At 37.8% G+C, this 25,804-nt stretch overlaps 1 protein-coding gene across 1 annotated transcript; it reads left to right on the top strand.

The window, feature by feature from the left end:
* Positions 1-5,702: 5,702 nt before the first annotated feature.
* Positions 5,703-25,804, top strand: LOC139735028 (mitofusin-2-like). The gene is made up of 17 exons (XM_071645801.1): positions 5,703-5,871; positions 6,394-6,520; positions 7,652-7,814; positions 9,654-9,787; positions 10,594-10,702; positions 11,209-11,316; positions 13,053-13,206; positions 13,950-14,014; positions 14,694-14,815; positions 15,655-15,781; positions 16,592-16,696; positions 18,101-18,203; positions 19,729-19,949; positions 21,159-21,293; positions 21,814-22,010; positions 24,536-24,670; positions 25,392-25,804. Exons 1-17 carry the CDS (start codon positions 5,712-5,714, stop codon positions 25,453-25,455), a joined length of 2,229 nt encoding a protein of 742 aa, XP_071501902.1. The 5' UTR covers positions 5,703-5,711; the 3' UTR covers positions 25,456-25,804.

The following is a 25,804-nucleotide window of genomic DNA, read 5'->3' on the forward strand; positions in this document are numbered from 1 at the left end:
AAACTGCCAATTGTTTCTGGAAGATACAATCAGATTCCAAGAAACGAAAGATTTTGTACCCATTGTAATGAAGAGAAAATTGGTGATGAATTTCACTACCTTTTTCAGTGTAGACTCTTTAATGAACAACGAAAGAAATACTTAAAAAAATATTACTGGAAATACCCCAACACTATGAAGATGGATCAATTATTTAATTGTCAAAAGAAAACAGTCCTTTCCAATTTATCCAAGTTTTGTAATTATATAATGACACATGTTTAGATTATTAGTATTTTTTATCCTTTTTGCAAATAATACATGCCTTTTTTACAGGCTGTGCCTTCTTTACAATTGATTTGTAACTTATTTGTCTTTTCATTCTCTCCTCCTTTTTCTTCCCCTCTCTACTTCTTCTTCTTCTCGTCCATATTTCCTTGCTTCTTGTTCACTTAGCGTATGAATTCATTTCCATATGTCTTTGTGTGTTTTTTTTTTTTGTCTGTTTCTTTTTTTTTCTTTTTTTCCTGAATCAAAAGTCACTCGTATATCTTTTGTTAATTCACCAGTCTTGTGTCCTTCTCACTCTCCCTCTTCACCTCCATATATCCCTTCTTTCTCTCTCCTCTCTCTCTCTCTCTCTCTCGTCATATTTCCCTTTCTTTGTTTTTTTTTCACTATACATCGTGTATATATTGTATATTTCTGTACATTTTTTTTCTTTTCATCAATCGCATTTCATTCTTATTTTGTTTGTTATAGTTGTTTTGTACACTTTTCAGAGTTATTTGCAATTATTATTTATTGATATTATAATGTGCTATATGTTTTTCATTGGACTCCGATACCCAGAGTTTGGGTTGTGAGTAAATAAACTTTCAAACTTTCAAACTTTCAAACTTTCAAACTAGTCTGTGACAGACAGTTCATGACCTCCAAGAATGCGCCAGTACGCGCGGTTTCTTCTGTTGATTGGTCTCTCTCTCTCTCCACCCCTCCCCATTCCCCAGTCTGGCACACCTTGGCATCGTGGGATTTTTCTTTTTTCTTGGTGAACTTGGAGTTCACTCTTTACTACTCTATCTGAATATGCGCTGCCTATCAGTACATACTCGCGGCCGCTGCGCTGCGGAGGCAGTCGGGACAGTAAAAGCCGGTCGGGCGTACATGTACGTACACGTCGTCTCGTATCTCGGAAAGATACTTTGAGTTTGAATCAGATATATCGGGACGCGAGTGAACTGAAGGTATGATATTTGAGATCAGGAAAGTTGTTCAAGCTTATTAAAGAGACTTTGAGAAAGGGCATATCATAAGTCATAAATAATAACTTTCATTCTAAAAGGGCACCACGGCCCCAAGAAAAAGGGCACATTTTTTTTGGCCGTAACTTTGATCAAAAAACAAAAGGCATTGCGGCCAACGAGAGGGGCACCGACGGCCATGGCCGTCGGTGGCCGTCGGTTAATTCGAGGCCTGGTATTCTGTACAAAAGTCCTTTTTTTTCGCTCAAAACAGTGCATAGTTAATTACATTATAGATGTGCTTCTTCCAATTTAAGTTTTCATCAATACAGATTCCGAGAAAAGATAAATGAATCAACTGACTCTAAAACGGATTCGTTAATTGACAATTGACCAAATACTTCAATTTTTCTACGCCTGCTTTTAAGAATCATGTACTTAGATTCATTGATATTAACTGTTAGCTTCTTTGAATTACACCATGCAACCACATCTTTTATATTCTTACTAACATCTGCTAAGTTATATTGTGTTCATTTGTATTGAAAGTATGAAAAAGATTAGAATCATCGGCAAATAATCTAAGATTAAAATATGAAGTTGAATTGGGCAAATCATTAATATAGATGAGAAAAAGTGTTGGACCCAAAACAGATCCTTGAGGAACACCACACGAGATCAATTTATTTGAAGATATGCAGTCATTATAGCATACAAATTGTTGCCTGTCTTTTAAATAATTCCTAAACCATTGTAAAGCTAAACCTCGGATTCCGTAATGTTCAAGCTTTTTAAGAAGAATTGTATGATTTATCGTATCAAAAGCTTTTGCAAAATCAATGAAAACTCGGATCGTTGACCGCCCTTCATCAGTACTATTTGTAATTTGATTAATTAGATTTATAGGTGAAAGTTTGGTACTATATCCATGCCTGAATCCATATTGATGTTTATATAAAATTTCATATTTTTCCAAAAAATCTACAACGCGTTTATTGATTAATTTTTCAAATAATTTACTTATTTTCGGTAAAATCGAAATTGGTCTATAATTACCTGGATTACTTTTATCTCCTTTCTTAAAAATTGGCACTTGTATACCCTAGCTATTTTGAGCTTGTTCGGAAAAATACCTCTCGAAAATGATAAATTTAGAATAAATGCTAAAGGTTCACTGACGAATTGCTTTGCATCCACTAACATTCTAGCAGGTAAGTCATCATACCCGCTTGTTTTAGACTATTCAAGAAAACAAGTCATTTCGTTTACATCTGAACTCACAACTGGCAAGAAAAAGAATGTTTCTTGTTGATGCGGACCGAGATAATTTGCAAAGTTGTCATTATTAATCGGAATTTTACTTGCTAAAGTTTCACCTACGTTTACAAAAAAATCGTTGAAAGTGCTTGCTATATCTGTCGATGAAGTAACTTTTACATCTGACCCATCATTTTCTTTCCTGACTTATTCATCAATTCTTGTGTTATTTTGCGAAGGTGTCTTTTTCAGAAGTTCATTTATAGGGTTCCAGGTTTTTTGCCGTTGTTTTTTTTCTTTTTGAAATAATTTTCCATAGTAGAGCTTTTTAGCTGTTCTAATTACTGAAGTCAATGTGTTTCCATATTTTTCAGATTTGTCAACATGTGCTGCATCAAACCCAGACTTGATGGTTTTTGAATATAAAACATGTTTTTTTCGTATGGATTTTTAAATAGATTTTGTTATCCATGGATTTGACCTTTTCTTCGAATTAAAAGATTTATCTGTTGAACTGGTGCATGTTTATTACAGACCTCCAGGAATAGTATAAAATAATTCATAAGCTTCATCAGGATCAGTACATTCATAAATTGCTTTCCACTGCCCAGTTGACAGATCATCACAAAAAGAATCCTTTGAATAATTCCGGAAATTCCTGAGACTACTGGTTTCGACACAAAACACTGATTCAGTTTCAAGCCTTTACAAAATTTAAGGGGCTTACACCCCCCCCCCCCTTTTTTTTTCTTATTACTTTGAACAGTATTTCTTTTGTTTTAGCAAAAGGGGGGCGATACGCCCCCCACCTGGGTGAATAATAAACGCGCCATTCACATATGTGGCACGGAAAAAAAAGAGCTCCAACGACAGGTTACGCGAGGTGTACACTTCGGTGTTATGCATGGTGTACCTGCATGCATAATACGGGTAAAATGAATGAATTATGTATGTGTTGTACGTATCATCACTGCGCTACTGAGTCTGAAGCATAGTCGTTAGTAAGAGGGTGAGTAATGTCTCAAATTCTGAGAAAGAAATTACGTTTGTAGGATATATTTTTGTCCATCGCACCTTACTTACTATCTCTTTTTTATATTTATCTTGTATGTAGCTCATCGGAAGACGTCAAACGCGCTTCTGACCAGGTACTTATTGTGTGCTATGCTATGTAGGACGGGATTCCCAATTAATATGCGTGGTACTTTTACAGTATGTAGTCCCACGTGTTGCTTGCTTTGCTGGTTGTTTTGCGCGTTTGTCGGGTGTCGTGGTGAGTTTATTCTAGAATGCAAACACTTGATGTATACATGTATACCTTCTACACTAGGTGCATTGAAAGTCATGCGAGGAATGTAACTCTGCCGCAACACACCGGCCCTAATGATCTAACCTCAGCTCAGGAAGATAATTCACCAAATCATTATTACTAACTGTTAATTAGGCTGTGTCTAGGCCTAGCGGGTTAGGGTTAGCGGCTGGTGTGTGTGTGCGCGTGGCGTGGCCTGCGCCTGTGCGTGGTGGTATTTTAATTCTAAAGGGAACTCGAGTCGAACTGAACTGATTGTTGTGGGTGTCATTGTTGTGTTAGTGCCTTGTCTGTGCCAGCAATATTGCGATTTGAAAGCCACTTAACACTGCTACAGCTTTCGACTCCTACAATGTATGACTAAATTTATGTGGTATGACTATGATCAGTAGTAACTGAAGTGAAACTGAGTGAAAGTGTGTAGAATTGACTGCTGGTACTAGCTGGTGGCACTGGTTGGATGTTTCATCAGAGAACATTTCATAAGGAATCATATAAACAAAAAAAAACAAAAAAAAACGAACCTGTCTTACAGATAAATAGACAGTACAGTACTAACTTTTACTATTAAGTTTTATCATGTCTATATTATAGTAGAAGAATCTAAATCTAGAACGTTAGGCATATGTGCAAATCACACTGACTGCCACTGCACTGTCAATGCCAAATGTGAATCATTATTATGATCATGTGACATGATCATGAATGATGTTGATCCTGAATTTTCCATTCTATGTGCTGTTAACATATTCATTATGAATACCTGTGAGAAGACTTTGTGTTGTAGACCAGAAACAGAGGCTTATCTATGCTAAACAATTGGGTTGCGGACGTGGTGCAATGCGGTCTGTCTCGCTGGAAATCAGAATCAGATAAGAATTACAAAGAAATGATGAAAGAGTAAATATTAACAGTAAGGGAAGAAAAAGAAAGAGCTACATCCACACAGATTGGATGATAGTCACCCAACAAAAAATACAAAGAAGGGCCTTTTGACCCGTTCTTGTTTACAATGATTTATTATTAGGCATTAGAACTCTTGTTTAGTATTGGATATTTAAATAACAAAGAATTGTAATTTTTATAGGCATCTTATAGCACAAGGGCAAGAGAGACATAGAGTGTTGATGCTTTCACAAAGTTTAATATGTTGTACAAAATTGCAAAAATCTGGTGCGTCATGGACTGGAGAACACGCATAAAAGTGTTAGCTTAATTGTAAGTTCAATAAAAAAAAAGAAATATTGGAATTGTCACAAGGCCAAGGGAATGAATGGAGACCCTATGTTGAGTTCAAACATACAAATTAGAAAAGCAGAATGGTAAATTCAAAGTTAAAAAAAGTGAAGAATGTGGAAAAATAAAGATTACGAATAAGTAAAGTATAAAGAAGCTCCTCTTGCTGTTTCCTCTCCTGGGCCAATGCGTATTGACTATTGACACACCTGCTTGGTTGGTCCCTGAGAGAATGTGGGCAGTAACCCAGAATATGAAGAATTGATGCTCCCATCTAAATTTTGACACAAATGCAATGTAAGGTGAATTCTTCGATAGTTACTAGGATTTTCTTTGGCAGTTTTCACTCTGGATCAGCTGTTCTACAAAGATTGAAATTATTGTTTAAAGAATTTATTGATCTTGTTGGAATTACTGTATTTCATTGAAACACTGTTACCATAATATAAAAAAAAAGAAGAATGTCCAATGGTCCAGTGAGTGATTTTGTCAGTACCAGGCTGTTTGATACTTGGATGAGCGTGTAGGATGAGCAAAGGTTCTAAACAAATACTGACAATACAATTTGATCAAAAAAATGTATTTGTGCAACTCACCGATTTAAATACCCTATGGGAGCAGATGTCCATTTTACCAACAGTATCTACAATGTGATTCACTTTTATGAATCAGGAAACTGAACAAAGATGGAGAACGGTTATGGGCGTCGACCAAGTGCCATGGTACGCCCCGATGAGGGGCGTAGCCACACTCCCCTGAGGCTCTTTGTTGATGCCAAGAGAAAGATGAATGAGATATACAAAGAAGTGGCAGGTCACATCACAGAGAGCCAGACCTTTCTGGATGGTAAGCCATGTAATCCATAACATTAAAATGAGGTAATGGTTGCAACTCTATTCTTACCACCATTCATTTCATTGGAGATCCACTTTGTCTTTCCCATGTTAAAATCAATACATGGGGGGTAGTAGTAGTAGTAGTAGTAGTAGTAGTAGTTGTAGTAGTAGTAGTAGTAGTAGTAGTAGTAATGGTAGAAGTAGTAGTAGTAGTAGTAGTAGTAACAGCAGCAGTAGTAGTAGTAGCAGCAGCAGCAGTAGTAGTAGTAAATGTAGTATTACTTGTACTATGAGGCCATTTTGTCACACTGAGTTTCAAAAGGTAATCGTGGTTTTGACTCTCATATCAACTTTTAATGCTTGAAATGTTTAATCCACAATGCAGAACTGTGTAAAGTTAGCCAATGCGGTGATGCTCTTGATAGAATATACTGATGTTATCAAATAGGACCATGCACATCATGCCTATAGCCTTCAAACCATTGTCCAGTGATGGATAGAGATAAAAATAATGACATCATTCTGCCTACAGGTATTCCCTCTGAGTCTAAGGTGGTCTCTGAGGAGCAGCTGACCAAAGTAGAGGCCTTTAGGAAGCAGGTCAAAGGAATCCAGGATGTACTGGAGAGAGATCACATGAAGGTGGCCTTCTTTGGCAGGTGAGGACTTTTTTTTTTCTTTCAGAGCTTACCCACCACTCGTTCACATTAGAATCTGCATTGCGGGGACAGTCACCGGAGATCTTATCCTTTTTATGATTGTCCCTGAGCTGCAGGGGCAATCAGGACTTGGGACGAGCTCTGCCACTTGAAACCAGACATTGCCCACATTTGATGCATACAGGTGGACGTTATCAATTATGCCTCAAGGTCGCTCTCCCCTCCAAATTTCATCCCTGGACTCGATTTGCTTAGCGGGGATGGGAGCACAATTCCCAGTGAGCATTCATATTATGGTTTTCAAGGAGAAAGTCCCACAGTTTGGACTTTCCCCCACGTCATAGGGACTCAAGTGAACGCAGGGCCTGTCTAATGGCCCTCCTGGGGTGGATGGAAGAAACCATGGCAGTGATTGTAATATGAAGTGAGAATCAAGGTAATTCAACTTTCTGAAGGTAAAAGTTTGTATAGTTCCTGACTTTATTGTGTCAAAATGCAGAAGTTGATGTACAGTAGGTCTAGCTGTACTTTTTGTATGGAAAGTTTTGTTGTTATCACTTCCTGATTAATCAGAGTGTGTGATGAATAATAGTAGAGTCAAATCTACATACAGTGGACTCCCATTATAACGAAATCCTCGGGACCGGCAGTTTTCTTTCGTTATATCGGAATTTTGTTATTACCGAACAAATAAACAATAGAAATACATCTAGTGGATGACATTGCAGCCCAAATTTTTACTTCGTTATAACCGGAATTTTGTTATGACCGTGTTCGTTATAACGGGAGTGCACTGTATAATCTAAAATGCAATTTAGAGATAGATGTTTCGGAGTTCAATGAACTGTAGTGCTTGATTCATGCAATCAGTACTTATAGCTAGTGTGTGTTATCAGAGTTGACTAAAAGATCAAATACTGAGTAGACTCAATATATGATACGAGTATAGTACAAAATGTATGTCAGATCATATGTGTGACTTGTTTGTGTATTCACAGCGTTATACCACATGTGCACTGGAATTACCATTTATATTTTTGTGAGATTTTTTGTGAGAATAATACAAACCCAATATCCATAAATGCTTGTCATTTTTATTTCTCTTTCTTCTTTTTTTTTCCATGTATAAAGGACAAGCAATGGCAAGAGTACAGTCATCAATGCCATGTTGAGAGACAAGGTTCTCCCATCAGGCATCGGTCACACCACAGACTGCTTCCTGTGTGTAGAGGGATGTGAGGGTCAGGAGGGATACATGAAAATGCCAAACAGCACGGAGCGGCTCAGCATGATGGTCAGTAGTGGTCAATATCTACCTCTCTTTATTGTTTGGGGATATCTTAAGGGATGGTATCATGTTGTTTGAGATGAGACATGGGCTTTTAACTTTTTGCGAGACATCAAGAAACTACTTGTGAAATAGTACAGAGCATACCATTCTAAGAGGACTTCAAAGTTTATTTGACGAAAATCGGTTTTGGAATGACTGAAACATCCAAAAACAAAGTAAAACAAAGCCATCGGAATAAAAGGTGGATCCCATCTTCTATTAGTATTGCTCTGTTTTTGGTATCTCAGCCATTTCAAAACAAATTTTCATCAAATAAACATTGAATTTGTTTTGGAATTGCATGCTTCTTCATATTCCATAAGAGGTTTATCATTATCTCACCCAGAAATGCTAGAAACCTGAAGTTAGGCCTCAATCGAAATTATACGATCTCTTTAAATGACGACAAAGGGTTCTGCAATGACTTCTTGTGACTTTGATTTAGATTATGCAAGAAACAAAGTGAGAGTGTCAGATGTAACAACAATGCTTTTTGATCATGTCATGCCAGGATGAGGTCAGTCTATGGGTCAAGCATTATATGTATTGATGTCAACCACCGTTTGTGGTCAAGCATGTATCTCAGAGTAGCAGTGTAGTTTGGAATGAATGTTCATCTGTGTGATTGTTCTTTTATAATGTATTTTCATGCCAGTACATACTAGTGTGTGATATAAGGAAACAATATTAACATCTTCCTTGGGTGAACGAAACAGAATATGATGCATTGTCAAACTATTGAAAAGAGAGGAGATTGCATTTAAAATCATTTGTATGTAAATTCTGAATATACCAAGGTTACTTAGATAAAAATGGTGGAGATCCTAATTCATCTAGTATGCCTGCAATCATTGCACAGTTGTTATGAAGTCTTGTGTCAGCTACTGTGCAGATTATATTATACATACAATGGAATCCAGTGACTAGTACATGCATTTCTCTGCTATTTACAATAGATGGATTTGAAAGTCTGCTTATCTTAGCCCTTAAAACAACTTAGAGTTTGTCACTGGCCAAACAACACTTTACACATATTTATGATGGATAAATCCGGACAATACTAGTATGTGGTCCACCTGTCCCTGATTAGATATTGCATGCAGGAAATGAATAGTGTGTATTAGTATGCATGTAGTTTTAGTCCATGAGGAGGTTATTATGTGTGTTCTGCTAACCCTGGAATCTTGCCATGGTAATAAATTTCATGCTGCTATAAAATATACACAAAACCAAGGCCAGTGTATTACAAAGTGTGTGCATGGGAATAATATTAAATGAAGAAATGTACTGGTATATGAGCACACCCGAGAAGATGATGAACATGTTAGTGATGATGTTTGAAGTTTTGCATGGTGATAGGATAAACATGAGAGGTTTGCAATTCAATGTCTGCGAAGTCATGAGAAAGACCATAGAGAAAAAAGTCAATGTCAGTACATCTAGGAAACAATATGCATAGGAAACAATGTGCTGTAAAGCAAGATGTTTTCATGGTATGAAATTTTTGCAAATTGGAGCTGATGGCTTTTTTCGTGAATTGCCAGTTACATTCAATGCATATTGTGTAACTAGAACATTCGCATGCATTTTAATTTTGTGAATCTTGGCTTTCAAAAAATTTGCAAAATAAAAATGCTTGCAAATATTTCTGGTTTGACAGTGTTTTGTAATATTAGTTTCATAAGCAAATGTAAGGAAAATTATGTCTTTTTTAGAGCAAATGGACACATATGTCTTCTTGTATTTTTTACCTTTGCCACCTTTTCTTGACAATATTTGTGATGACATGCTTCTTGCCCACAGTCTGTAGGTCAGCTGGCCCACGCCCTAGCCAATGAGAGGGACCATGAGGCATGTCATCAGAGTAGTGTACTCAACATCTTCTGGCCCAAATCTCGCTGCCACCTCCTCATGAATGATGTCATCCTACTTGACAGGTGGGATGTCAATCTTTCTTTTCATCTTCCTATCAAGTGATCAGTAAATATCTTCTTTTTTCTTTCCCTACCTCACAGATCTAGAGACCCCTTTTCCATGCAACATCACCCTAAAATTTGATACCATTTTATACATGGATAGATTCATATGCAGGTGTATTCTTACATTGTACTCAACTTTGTAGATATCTGTGGTTGAAAATCTGAGTGATGTATACTAGTGTATTCCTGTTCCTACTTGGTGGAGATGATCTTTGTGTAGCCTTACGAAGAAGAAGAAAAAACCCGCTGTGGGAGAAAATATCTTTATCAATGCTCTTTGTATGGCCATAATAAAACTCACTTGTATATATTTTTGTTTGAAAAAGTGTTGATCGAAGCCCTAATCAACTCCAATGGCATGAATAAGATATGAACACAATAGTAATCTGATCATTCAAATTGTTGAAAGAGTCCAAGAGCTTATCGTTTCATGCCAAGTCCTATAGTGTCAGAAATGTTTCCCCACATTGTATACAGTTCTCATAAGATGTACTGAAAAACATATTTTCACGGTATGAAATTTTCGCGAATAGGAGCGGACGACCTCATTCACATTCGCATTAAATTTTCACGAGTTGCCTCTAACATTCAATGCATATAGTGTAGACAAGTTCTTTAGTGTGCATTTTAATTTCACGAAGCTCGGCTCTCGCAAAATTCGCGAAATTAAAATGCACGTGAACATTCCTCGTTTTACAGTATTAGATGGATGTGAAGTGACTGCAGTATATTATGTTTCTCTCAATGTGCCTTCCTTACTACAGTCCTGGTATTGATGTTGAGCAAGATTTGGATGAATGGATCAACAACCACTGCATGGATGCAGATGTCTTTGTGCTTGTGTCAAATGCTGAATCCACACTCATGAGAACGGTAAGACATGCTCAGTTCTTGACAAAGTCTGTTTTTTTATTCCAGCCACAGAAATACAGTAAAACCAGAAACATTCACAACATGAAACTTTTCGCAAATTTGGAGTAGGCGGCCCTTTTCACAGTATGAAACTGTTGCAAATTGGTCATTGGTATTCAATGCATTGTGTAGATAAACTTTTACTCTTCTTTATTGTACTTTTGCAAATCGTGGCTCCTCACAAGATTCTTGAAAGTTTTATGCATTCAAATTTTTTTTGCTTTTACAGTATAAAGGAGGTACTACTTCTTGGGACATGCACCTAAATTTGCATGATGATTATCAACGACATTTAAGTGGAAAGTTGCTCAATAATTATAGAGATGGTTTTTATGTCTGAATCTGAAGGTTTAGTCAATTATTTTTTATTCACAGAGTAGACATTTTGTAAACTGGAATGCCATGTACATTATCTGTGTAACTGATGATAATTTATTTTACGTATCTCATTGCGTCCCGATGTACAGGAGAAAAGTTTCTTTCACAAAGTGAGCGACAAGCTCTCCAAACCTAACATCTTCATCCTCAACAACAGATGGGATGCATCCGCCTCAGAACCTGAGTACATGGAAGCAGTAAGTCTTCTTTTTTTTTTCAATCTTTCTCAAAATTGTGTATTTATGAAGTAATTATTAATGAAAGGGTGTGGTATTTCTTGGCCAGAATACTTCACCATATGCCATCTGTCAAATCAAAAAGATGAGTTTATTTGACCAATATGTCATTTTGTGGACAAAGAGATTTGGTCACAGAGATTTAAGTTTAATATGTGGTTTGATTAATTGGTAACTCAAAAGGAAATGTATTTAGGAAAAAAAAATGCTCACCCTGAAGGACCTTTATGAGGACATGAAATGAATTTCAAGCAACAAATATACCGTTTATGCTTCAGCCATGTAATTGGAAAATGGAGGCACAGTGCTAATGTTGTTCATATGTGAATATAAAGTTTTTATTGGCATAATAACCGGAGAAATGGCTTGGGATATCTTAGTAACTCTTCTAGTGTAGCTCTTTGAATGTATATTCTAACTGAAACTCGCAAGGATCGGGTCAACAAAGCACTGCAATTATGTTAAACCATTTAATGAATCAAAGTTTCAACAGGAATAAGCTATTGTATGACTGTTCACTCATTCAGTTTATGCCAGAATCTGATCAGTGATAGGGACAAAATTGAATAATTTTACATTATACAGCAGCAATAATTTGCCACAAATTCAGAAAAAAATGGGTTGAAATTCAAATGAAAATTGATACTGCAAAAATGACAGGTGAGATCATTGTTTGATATTATGAAAAGTTGAGATAAGGTCAAATTTCCAAATCGAACATATTAGTTGCAATCTTTGATCAACTATCTATTTGATGAAATTTCATCAAGTTTCATATTGTGATGAAAAAGTAATTGCTTCCAGACATACACTTAACCCTAAAAAGACTGGGCTATTTTGGTAGCTCGAAAGACTGGGGGGGGGGGGGGGGGGGGGGGGGGGGGGGGGGGGCCTAAAGGGCCCCCCCTTAAGATCTCGGCCGTGGATCGCGCGATCGCCGCGGAAATTTGCACAATGGTAGTGTGCGATGTAATCTACAAGATTGTATATTTAAATTTTCCAAAATAGTCTTCTTTTATTTTATTTTGATTAATTATGCTAATTTATGCGAGAAATCAGACTTTTTTATCTAAATCAGTAAATAAAGCTCCAAAAGTGCTAATTTTTGGTCTAGATATTCTTTGTAGCATTCTTAGCAAATGTACTTGAAAAAAAATTCGGTATCAAAATTGATTTCTTATTTATTTTATTGTTTTATGAATTTCTTATGTATTTCTCTGTTTTTTCGACCTTTTGTTTTTGTTGTTTTTTTCAGCAAAATTTGTGGCAGACCCTTTTTGAAGCATAATACTACTAAAACAAATTGATTTTAGCCATTGAGAGTAAAAATAAGCATATTTATATGAACCATGTGATAAAACTCAATTTGTATTGACTTTGTACACAAAATCACATTTTTGAGCCATTTTCGGTCTCACGTGCATGTACAAAAAGTTATGTAACTTCAGAACCGTACCCCCGGGCGTCACAAATTTGGTGTCAAAATGTGCGGGAAACTCGAAAGAAAAAAGTCATAGAGCATCGCGGCGAGAGTATTGCGTGTAGCTGAGTAATCGCGCGAAATGTCGAGGGGGGGGGCCTTTTAGGCCCCCCTTCCCCCCAGTCTTTTTAGGGTTAAAGGTCCATTGTGCTCGAAATAGAGAATTATCCCAAAAGAACCCGCCTAAAGGGACAGTGATTCTAATGTTCCTTGACAGGTAAAGAAGCAGCACTTAGAGAGAGATATCAAGTTCCTGGTGGAGGAGCTCAAGGTGGTGAATGAATCCCAGGCAAAGGACCGAGTCTTCTTCGTCTCAGCCAAGGAGGCCTTGAACTCAAGGATACCTAAAACAATGTCAACACCAGACTCAGGTACCACTTGATGTTAGGATGATTTTGGTAGCCATGGTGATGAGAATGGTAGTCATGGTGATAATGAGAGTGGTAGTCCTGGTGATGATGACAGCAGTAGCCATAGCGATGAGAGTGGTAGTCATTGAGATGATTGAGAGTGGTTGTCATAGTACTGACAGTGGTAGTCATGGTGATGATGAGAGTAGTAGCTTTTGTGATGATGGCAGTAGCAGCCATGGTGATGAGAGTAATGATGATGGTGGCAGTGATATGGCTGTGATCATGAAGTTCATAATTGTGATGTCTGGAATGATGATAATGACATATTTAGTGATGATGGTGATTTGATGATGTTAATGACAGTTATGTGGTGATAGTAGTGATGATTGTATGAAATGGTAAAGATGATGATGCTTTTGATAATGGTGTTTTGATGTCTTTACTTGGAGCAATCTAAATCTATGTGTAAAAGGAAGCATCCACAATCATTCTGCACAGCACATCAAAGCACTAGTGAAAACTATACCCATGCCAAATATATTTGAACTCTGGTGTATGATAAAGTGATTTGGACTTGAAGTAAGACTTCCTGTCCAGTAGAATGTGAGTGTCAATATTATAGCACAGAAAAGGCACTCATCGGGAAAGGCAGTTTCATTGTGTTGATATGCTTTACATGTACCATTGTTCCTTACCGTACACCCTGTTCACCACCCATGGAGTTATTTATCTGTTTTTGTTTCATTCCTCTTTTCTCTTAGGTCCAGTGATTGAGGGTTACCAGGCAAGACTCTTCGAGTTTGAAAACTTTGAGAGAAAGTTTGAGGTAAGCAGATGATTGTTAGGACATGTTTGATATAGTGACACCTGATATTCTTGATTTGCATCCGACATTTACTCCTACATTTGTAGGTGCATATGGAAGAAATTGTGTTAAATCTTTCACATAAAACAAGCGTTTGCAATCCTTGTGTATTGAGATTGTGCAATATCATAGATTAATGCATCATGAAGAAAGGTGGATTGACTGAAGTGTCATTATTTGTACCACCATGATGAAAGAGATTATTTCCATATTTAAAACAAAAATGAAAAAATGACCTGAAATCAAATTTTGCTTAAAAAGAAAAAGCTCTTGAAAAAAATATTGGTACTCATTTGCAGTATACAAAGTATTTGTGTTTCTGAGTTCTTGCCTGCATGTTAGATGTCTGTGTGTCTATTTCAGTCTCATGTAAATATACAAGACCTTTAGTGCTCTTATCTATTTACGATGAGGATCAGCTCAATAAGAAAATGAAAAGTAAGATTTGAATATTAAAAATGAGAGCTTTCCAAAACATTGTTTGGTTCATCTACCTTTGATTTGCTGAACTCATTGGGGAGATTATTCCTCTCGGCACTTCATTTTTAAAGCTTCCAGTGTGTCATGGACATGATTACTTTGTACAATGTTTAGCTGTGTAAGCAAGATCAGTACAATGCTTGACCTTTGACCTTTGTAGGAGTGCATCTCACAGTCAGCGGTAAGGACCAAGTTTGAGCAGCATGCTAAGCAGGGTAGACAGATTGTGGACTACACCCAGGAAATTCTCTCACAGGTCCTGGAGGCAGCCACCAAGAAGAGGTGAGGAAGAAATGGCCCTGGGCCCTGTTTCATAAAGCTGTTTGTAAAGTTACGAATGACTTAAGAACGACTGGTGATCAGTTCTGATGTGCTTTACTTATCAGAATTTCCATAATTCAGCACAATAAGTGATTTCCAGTTGCTCTTAAGTCGTTCGTAACTTTCAAACAGCTTTATGAAACACCCCCAGGACTGTGGGGCTGGACGCATTGTGGATACAGGTTGTGTGGGATGGTAGAAATTTAACCCGTTGAGGACGGACTGATCTTGCCACAGCACGCATTTCCGATAGACACTTGCCGGAGTATACTTGGGGCTCGTCCCAAATGGCTTAATAAGGGCAAAGCTATGGGTTTGCTGGGCAGTATTATGTATTGGCTTACAATAAACAACAGTAGTTGAGTAAAGTATTTCATACAACTTGTTAAGTTCATTCTGTATGTTTCCTTATTGCTTCCCAGAGGTTTGCTCCCGTAGTAATGGCTGATAAATATGAAATATCTATATGATTATATACACACACATGTGTACATGTATCATGTGTGTTTTAAACAGTGTTATAAAAGCGTTTGCGATTCGTTGAATTGATACCACATGATATTCAATCCCATTTGTAGATTTATAGATGGAGATACATACACATATAGGGATAGGTAGATAGATAGTAGATATATAGATAGACAGACATACTGATGTGTGTGAACATAAAGAGGGAAAGAGCATGCCAATGTATTGCTTTGTTTTGACAAATTGCTTCATACCAAGTTTTTCAGAGTTGACATCTATTGTTTTGTGTGTCCTCAAATTTACTAATTTTTCAAAACTGACATTCCACACAGGGGTATGTGCATTGAGAAACGTAAGGACCAGAATGACCGACTGGACTACCTGAAGGATCAGATGAAGATCCTTTCTATGGAATGCAAGGAAAAGATCAAAGATGTCGCTGAACAGTCAGAGTCTAAGGTAATCAGCAAAGGGGAACCTTTTTGTAACCCCAATAGTTTCCACCACTCATTCATGAATGTGATTCAAGACTTTGGTACATAATCCTGTCCCAAGATGAGTGAACTGGCCAAGATTTGAACCCAAGATCTCCTGTCTGAAAAGTCTGTAAAAATGTTTCTGAGTTGTAATTCTTACGAACCGTGATCAGAGCATAAAATGAAGTCATGCAATCACTTTGATGTCAAGAGGAGAAGTGCATTCCATCCTGGGCTATTACACTTAGAGAAGGTTACAAGACATTCAGTGGCTCTGTGTAATAGACAAGATGATGGTAGTGCATGCATGAAGTCACATAACATCCAGAGGAGCTATGGCTAGGATGAGATGCTACAAGACTTTCCCACTTTGTCATAGACCTCTGATTCATGTGATTCTATCATTCTTATAAGTCTCTGAATAGAATGAAACCAAGTGTCTTGTTTGTAAATTTTCACTCTAACAGGGCTATGACCCCCCCCCCCCCAAAAAAAAAAAAAAAAAAAAAATGGTAGAATTACTCATTTTAAGTCCATGCCACAGGACTTTTTGTCATCCAGTTCTTGTGAATGTGGAGAGATGCTGCCATATTATGACAGAAAGTACATATACATGTACCCATTATATAAGAGGTCAAGTAATGTGTAGGTTGTACAGAATGTCTTCCTTAAAAAAAAAAGAGTTGAACAGTTTCTGATTTACAGATATTTTCAGCACTTTATGAGCTAGCTGCAGCCAGTACTCTGATTTCATGAGTTCTTTCATTTCTTTTTCATTTCCTCACATCATTAGGTGTCAGCCACAATGACAGATGAAATCAGGAGATTATCTCTATTAGTGGACCAGTTTGACAAACCATTTCATCCTGAAACATTGGTGGTTCAAGTCTACAAAGAGGTGAGCACTGTAACACTTCTCTTTCATTCTTTATTAATGCATCTCTCAATGTTTTGGGTTGGTTTGGTTTGTTAAAGTTATCTTAACCATTCTCTGTCTCCATGTGTTTATATTCATGTACCTATGCCTACCTGTGCCTTAATGTTTTGCCCTTTCATCTTCTTAAATTTTCCTCTAACTGCTTTTACTGTTTCTTATGTTGTAATTCTATGATTATACCCCCGCCAAACGAAGTTTGAAGGGGGTATATAGGAATCAGCGGACGGTCGGGCAGTCGGGCGGTCGGGCGGTCGGGTGGTCGGTTGGGCGGTCGGTCCGTTGCAAATCTTGGGTCGCGAACTACTTCCTCAGTTTTCAACCGATTCCCATAAAACTTGGCACAGATGTGTGCCTTGGGTTGTTGATGTGCAAGACGTATTTTTTGACAGTACCCAAAAGTATGTTGCCATGGTAACGGCATATTATGGGCAAAAATGGGTACAAATCTTGCGTCGCGAACTCCTCCCACAGTTTTTGATCAATTTTTATGAAATTAGGTACAGATGTTCATCTGAATATGTGAATACACATATTTCTGCAGTGGCAAAAAGTGCGTTGCCATGGTAACGGCATGTTATTGGTAAAATATAGGGCAAAATGCTTCATGGCAAAACTGCTTCATCAGTGTTCTTCCAATTCTTATGGAATTCATATTGAATGTTTGTCTTAGGATATAGGTCAGCATGACACATTTCTTGACAGTGACAAAAAGTATGTTGCCATGGTAACAGCTCACATATTATGAGCCAAAATGATGGAAAATTTTGTGTTGCAAACTACTTCCTCAGTTTTTGCCCAATTTCCATGAAACTTGGTACAGATGTGTGCCTTTGGTTGTAGATGTGCAAGATGCATTTTTTGACAGTACCCGAAAGTACGTTGCCATGGTAACGGCATATTAATGGCAGAAGATCAAGGAAAGATCTTGCGGATTTAACTACTTCCTCAGTTTTTTGACCAAAGCTTATGAAATGTTGTTTGGCGGGGGTATAACCAGTCGCTGTAGCGACATTTCTAGTTTCTTCTACTGTGTGATGCAGTCCTGTGATGATGTAGGAGATATTATATCTTTCCTGCTAAACACAACCCCAGTCAGTACTCCACCAAGATGTGGAGATGAATACTGTGAATACTGCCCTAAACAGAGGAGATTATCTCCTTCTAGCCCCACCCAAAACCTTAATCAGAGACCTAACCAGTCTTATTACTCCACTACTAATGTATGTGCAAAAAGGCTTCTCAGATCTAAACCCCGACCATTACCCTAACCCCACCTTTGATGCCACCAATGAAGTGTTGGCTAGCAACCCCCCTAAGGCACCCTCAGTCCTGAAATGTTTTTCTTCCTCTCCTCTCCACTCTCAGGAGCTTCAGAAACACGTGGAGGCAGGCCTGGGTCAAAACCTGGCTGCCCGATGTTCGGCCAACATCAAGCAGACAGTGGAGGAGGTACAGACACAGATGACAGGTAGGTTGCCATGGTGATAAAAGCAAGGATGGGGTTTATCTGACCACTCACAAAGGAGAGATATACTCCTGAGTGGACTTGGTTCTGTACTTAATTTCAAAGGCCTGAATAGTTTCAAGCCAAGTCTGATAAAATTGCATAACAAATGGGAAACAAATATTTAGTTGTTAAAAAGTGTATTACAGTTATGACAGCTTTTTATGCCTCCGCCACGAAGTGGTGCCGGAGGCATTATGTTTTCGGGTTGTCCGTCCGTCCGTCCGTCCGTCCGTCCGTCCTTCCGTCCGTCCGTAATAAATTTTGTGGACAGGGTAACTATCAAAACCTTTTAAGGTATCCTAATGAAACTTGGCATGTATATGTATTAGGGGGTGAAGTTGTGCCTATCAACTTTTGGGTGCACATGGTCAAGGTCAAAGGTCAAAAGGTCAAGGTCAAATACGTAAAATTTCACTATTTCCTCCATATCTATGCAATGCCTGAAGATATTTTCTTGAAACTTAGTGTATACATGTATTACCCAATTAAGATTCTCTGGTGAAAGTTTTGGGTCATGAGGTCAAAGGTCAAAGGTCAAAAGGTCAAGTTAAAATTTTAAAACTTAGCTTTTTTTCTCCGTACCTTGGAAATTGTTCAAGGTATCTTCATGGAACATAGTATATAAACATGTACTGACTGGCAGTTATTATCTAGAGAATCTAGGGTTCATGGGGTCAAAGGTCAGGGGTCAAAGGTCAAGTGCAACACTTCAAATTGTTACTATTTCCCTCATATTTATGTAATGCCAGCAATTTTTTTTTTTACACTTGGTGTATGCATGTATAACCTAGATTATCTGGAAAGTTTCTTTTTCTCTTTTTTTTTTTTTTTTTTTTTTTTGGGAGGGGGGGTTTGCCTCAAAGGTCAAAAGGTCAAAGATCAAGGGAAAGTGCTGAACTAACTTTTTCCTCCATATCTCAGAAGTGGCTCAAGTTATCTTGAAACTTACTACATATTTATGCATGTTCTGCCTGACAGTGATTATCCTATGAATTTTAGGGTCAAAGGCCAAAAGAAAATGGTAACAGTGTACTTTTCAATACAGAAATTACACTTTTTCTCCATACCTTGAAAATTACAGTATTTATACACTTATGAATGGGTCAAAGTCAAGTTAAAGTCCTTGAATCCCCAAATACGTGCTCTCCTATTCATCTAATTAAACCTAGGTAAAGGAAGGTGAACATTCAACACATTTGTGACAAACATGTAATTTCAATATTTTGCCAATATTGTGAAAATGTAATTATGCATTGTCCACATGTACTATAGACCTATTAGGAGAATCATGCATTATGGCGGAGGCATAGCAGTCGCCTTAGTGACATTTCTAGTTATATCTGAAACCATCTTGGGAGGAGATGCTTTTACAATGTTTCTTGCAAGTATAGTTCAGATTTGTAAAGTTGAATGACTGAATCTTTTGCCTGTTAAACATAGAAACAGTCAAACAAACATTAAAAGCATGATACTGTATTATTTCCAGAGCGTCTGTCAGCCTTGTTGTCGGACGAGTCCAAGGACCGAGTTGAGGGACTTCTCTTTAGGAGAGACTTTGATCTGAGCTACCGTCTCGACTGCCAACATCTCTTTGCCGACTTCAAGGAGAATATTGAGTTCCGCTTCTCGCTTGGCATCACTGCCATCATGAACCGTTTCCTGGGAGCAAGGGGGGCTAGGGCTACCCTGGCAGGTCTCACTGGAATGGTGAGGGATTTATCTAACGTGATTCTTAATACTTTCTCACTCAGTTAGCGGCAGAGCTGATGGCAAGATATATTGCAGAGTTTCAATTATTAACCCTAACTAGGCCGGGCTATTTAGGCAGTTGATAGAGCCGGGGGGCTCCCAGGCCCCCCCCCCCCCCCCCCCCCCCCCCCCCCGATCTCAGCCATCGATCGCGCGATTGCGACGAAAATTGGCACACACATTGCCTATGATGTAATCTAAAATACCATGAAGTTAATTTTTCAAAAAATTATCATTTATACTGAATTATGCTAATTTATGCATAATGATGCATGAAATCAGACCATTTGGTATAAATCACAAAATAAAGCTCAAAACAGGCACATTTTTTGTGTAAATATTCTTTTAAGTGTCCTGAGCAAATGTAATAAAAAAAAATTGTGATATCAGAAAAAATTCGTAAGTATCTTATTGTTTTTTTGAATTTCTTATGTATTTCTTTGTTTTTTGACTTTATGTTTTTCATTGTTTTTTTCGATGAGATTTGTCCGTGACATCGCTCCGAACAAGAAAATATGTTATTCATTGATTTTAATCAATAAAACACCAAAATAATCATGCTTTTATGAAATTTGCCTGTAAGCACAGTTTGCATTGAAATTGTACACAAATTCACGTTTTTGAGCAATTTTTGGTCTGACATGCATGTACATATTTATGCGTAACTTCAGAACCGCACGCCCAGGCGTCGTAAATTTGGTGTCAAAAGATGCGGGAGACTCGAAAGAAAAAAGTCATGAAACGTCGCGGTGATAGCTTTTTGCGATTGCGATACATCGCGCGGAACGTCGAGGTTAGTTAGGGTTAGTCTTTTTACTTTCCAATGGAGTATGTCATATTAGGCGTAACTTTACTACTGTACATTGACTTACTGATATTTTAGTTGTGTAATTGTTTATCATGGAATGGAATGGTTCAATTTGTTATCAAACTGTGAATGAATTGTGTCTGGTCTACAATTATAAAAGTATGTATGACACATCACAAAGTGTAAGCAAAATATGTTTTTTGTGTAGTGACCAGTTATTTACAGTTCCTTAAAACATGTGGAATTATATGACTTGAACTAAAGACTCCAGTGAGCACACACTAAAAATTAACTTATGGATTATTCTGAAGACTGCCATGATAAAAGTGAACTTGAAAACAACTCATGTATCTCTGCAGGTCCCTACAGGAGTGCCATCCGCAGTGACGGACGTGGAGGATCCGTCGTCAACCGACATGACGGTTGCTATGCTGTCTGGGATTGCATCGCTATACTCTCGCACGTCGGTTGGACTCATGATCGTCACTGGAATTGTAAGCCTCCACCTCCTCCCTTCTCCTTTTTATTTTTCTCTCTTCCCAATACTGCACCCATCTCTTCTCCTTTCTGTACCTTCAGACTGGTTTATTGCAGACTTAGTCTAGTCTAGAAAATGCTCATGTGAATGAGCATCAACATTCAAGTGCAATGTTGATAGTGTTTGTGTGTACAGTGCACTCCCACTCCCATTATAACAAACACGGTTAAACAAAAATTCTGATTACAATGAAATGAAAATTCAGGTTCCATGATTATCATCTACTTTTCCTCATGTTTTCCTCTGTTTGGTTATAATGAAGTTTCATTGTAACAATTGAAAACTGCCAGTCCTGAGGACTTCATTATAACGGGATTCGACTGTAAATGTGAAATACTTGGCACATTTCTCCACTGTTCCATCACGTATACTCAATATGTCACAATAGTTTTTTTGCAGTATTCCATGTGATAGCATGTTGATTTGATCCATCATTAGACCAGTACTAATGTATGCAATATTTTTTAATGTGACAGGTGTGGAAATCAGTCGGCTGGCGAGTGCTGGTGGTAGGGGGCGGGCTCTACGGACTGGTCTACGTCTATGAGAGACTCACGTGGACCAACAGGGCTAAGGAGAGAACCTTCAAGCGCCAATTTGTGGACTACGCCTCAGATAAACTCAAACTGTTGGTCAGCTTCACTAGCTCTAACCTCAGCCACCAGATCCAACAGTGAGTCCATGGGGGCCTTGTCTACCATTTCCCTCAAATTTTGATGTTTCATGTATCTAGGCACTTTGATATCGACCCTGCACCACAAAACACACAGAAAGTCACCAGACATGGATTTTAGTTAAGGGCAGATTCTAAAAGAGAAGACTCTAAGCTTTAAAATGATGTATAACTCAATTCACTTGGATTCTCCTAACCTATATAAATATTGGAAAGAAAGCACACACTCAGGAAAAGTGTGAACTGAGAAAAGAGGCTCTGAAGTACAGTGTGTATTCAAGCGCTTAATCTTTACCAAGCCGTGCTGCCTGTGCGATGAATGGGACAAAAAACAGGAAGTAAACCACCGGAGTAACAACAATGAAGGGATTATCAAATTGAACTGAAATTGAGCATGCCTTATTAACACACTCTGTCCATAATAATGCCAACTTTCAAAGCAGTAGCGTCATCCTTTCAAAAGTTATTAGAGTTGAAAGTGAAGAGTGTGCACAAGGTTTCTCAGAAATGACAATTGGACTCTAAAGACACATCTAATCACAGTATTCTGCTAAAAAATGTTCGAGATAAACTGCTAAAAAACACATTTTCCTGACCGTTTTATGATCCCAAATTTTAACATAATCTAGAAGAAGACTTGCTCTTTCAGAAAATATGAAAAAGTCATGATCGGCTAGGTTGACCCATTTCACCTATTTTCAGTCCTCACTCAAAATTAGTGTGTGCGACTTTTTGTTCGTTTTGTGATGCACGGTCACATATCATCTTATTCTGTCACACCACCATGTACACATAGGAAATCCTGATACACAGCCAGTACAATTTGAGACAACCAGCTTAGAAAATATCATGCACATTGGTTTTCTTTAGTCACATGTTTTATGATCATGGTCAGACTAAGAACTTTGCTCATAAGATTTTTGGCCAATATGCGAAAGTGGTCACTGTGAAAGGGTCAAATTATGATAATTTTACAATAAGCAAATGATGTACTTTACATTTAACCCTATTCTAACTGGGCTATTTGAGACCAAGTTTTTACTGGGGGGGGTCAATTTGACCCCCCCTTCAGATCTCGGCCGCCGATCGCGCGATCGCTGCGAAATTTTGCCTGTACATAGAGCCGGATGTCAACTACAAGATTGTATGGTCATACAATAGAAAAAATTTGATTTTATATTTTTTAATAAATTAATTATGCAAATTTACGCATGAAATCATATTTTCACCTATAACTCCATTAAAAAGAATGAAGGATTGCTAAATTTTTGTGTCAGAGTTCCTCAATACACATCAAACAATTTTCTTATAAAAAAATAGCGCAATCAAAATCTGTTTCTTTTGTTTTGTATTGTTTTTGTTAATTTCTTATGTATTTTATTGTTTTTTCGACCTTTTGTTTTCTATTGTTTTTTTGCCAAAATTTGTTGCAGGCACTTTTCCAAGCTGATCTACATTAGAAATGATTAATTTCAATGGTTAAAAGTTGAAATAATCTAATTTATATCAATTAAACAAAAAAAAAACAATTTGCATTGGATTTGCACACGAAATCATGAATTTGAGCTGTTTTCGGGTTGACATGCATATGCAAAATATTGCGTAACTTCAGAACGGTGTACCGGGACGTCGCAAATTTGGTCTCAAAATATGCGGGAGACTTCAATGAAAAAAGTCGTGAAACACCGCGGCAAAATCTCTGCGCGTTGCGGAATCGTGGCGCGAAATGTCGAGGGGGGGGGTCAATTTGACCCCCCCCCCCCCAGTTAGAATAGGGTTAAACTGACAGTCGTCTGGAGAACAGCCTGTAGTACAATTTAATTTTTCCCATTGTACAACCACTTTGGGAATCCTTTCCCATCTACTGTCAACAAAGTGCTTCAGTGAGAGATATATGAGAGATATACAGGGGCTGCAGAGCATTTTCAGTCTCTGGGATTGCGGTACCGAGGGGGTAAGGGGTCTGGGTCAGACGGGAAGAATGAAAGGAAGGATACATTGGAAATTCACGGGTGTTGTGATTTTTTGCTTGTTTTTTTTGTTGTTGTTTTTTACGAGCCAAAGGAAGCCAGTTGAGCAGGATACAGTGAACTTCGTTATGTATGCGTGGCTTCCTTGTTTTCGTTATATATTGTATTTTTTCGGTTATAACGAAACTTCGTTATAACGAAAGAAAATTGCCGGTCCCGAGCATTTTGTTATAACGGGTGTGTACTGTAATTGTAAAGCTGTGTGTATCTTCATCATGAAAATGAACATGTAATATGTATGTCATTTTCATCATGATGAGCAAGCTATTCATATATCATACAGATCATGAATCATTTTCAAGTACATGTCTGTCATTATCAAGATAAGTAGTAAAACACCAAACCTTCTGAGCAAGATAGACTGTTGTTATGACGAGCAAGCTATGTGTACATTATGAATGCTCTCTTTGGTGGGGGTCTGTTCTATGTATACTGTTGTTATGACGAGCAAGCTATGTGTACATCATGAATGCTGTTTTTGATGGTCCATTCTAGGGAGCTGTCGGGGACGTTTGCCCATCTATCTGTGGAGGTGGAGAATGCCAAGCAGGAGTTGGAGAAGGACATCATGGACCTGGAACTAGAGACCAAACGACTGGAGGGTCTCATCTCTAAGGCCAAACTCATGAGGTGAGTCATAGGACCAGGTGGTCCAGTTGGACCCGGACTAGGTTCTGGAGTCTGGATTGATAGTTACACAATTCCTGTATTTTGCTTTGAGAGAGAATTGTAAAGCCTTCTTATTTCACAATCCTGTTAGCTGAAACAGATAGATGAGTGAATAACCCAACTCTGGCGAAATGGTAGCAAGTACGATAATATCATTTCTAAGAAATGGACAAAATATGTTATATTTTATATTGATACCAGAGCAATTGTGACATACAATGAATATATCTCTGAGGTTTATAAAGTGTTCTTGGCATCATGTCTGCAAAGTTGTATACTTTGTTGAGAGGTTTTGAGAAAAAAAAAAAGTATTAGTGTTATTATTGTATAGGTGTTCAAAAATTGTGTTCAAAAATGTTTTACACCCAAAGAATGAAGTTTCTCATCCTTTGGAAGATAACAAAGAAAAATTTGTCATTTAAGACATAAAGTAGTTGTCACTCTAGGCTTTCATGCATGCAAATGCTGCACTTCATTTTCTTTTTTTTTTCTTTTTTTTCTTTTTTTTTGGGGGGGGGTTGTTTGTTTTTTGTTTTTACATCATTGAGAAAGGCTGTCTTCAGGAATGAGGGTGTGTGAATAAAAGAGCAAATTGCAACAGCATTGACTTGATGCATTCCTTTGCAGAGGGAGATCTGTGATCAATAGTTTTGTCATTTCTTTGCAAATTTTCTTTGTGTAGGAACAAGGCAGGGTGGCTGGACAATGAACTGGAGCGATTCTTGAAGCAGTTTATCCAGCATTGATCCTGAGCGGTTGTCATGGCAACAAAGAGACGAGTCCTGGTGGAGGAAGAAGACGACTGAGCTAGAGAGGAGAACTGCCATCTCAATGTGAATCATGTCTTGTGTCCACCTGTCTGTCTGTTTGTGTCCAAGGGTCTGAAATATCTCAAGTAAAACACCGACTGAGTACATCGCTGAATCAAAGCAGCTAGCAGCTCTTTCATTCTTACACAATCAAAGTTTGACACGATCAGTATGGAATGAAAACACTATTTGTACTTCATGATCTCCCACAAATTCAGTTTTAAGCACACGTTTGTCTCATCACTATGCAGAATATTTACAGCAGTGTAAGCTTGTCTCATTTTGA

This window comes from Diadema antillarum, unplaced genomic scaffold, assembly GCF_040938485.1.
Source record: "Diadema antillarum isolate AM-2024a unplaced genomic scaffold, OU_Dant_1.0 seq00000562_RagTag, whole genome shotgun sequence".
NCBI classification, from domain to species: Eukaryota; Metazoa; Echinodermata; class Echinoidea; order Diadematoida; family Diadematidae; genus Diadema; species Diadema antillarum.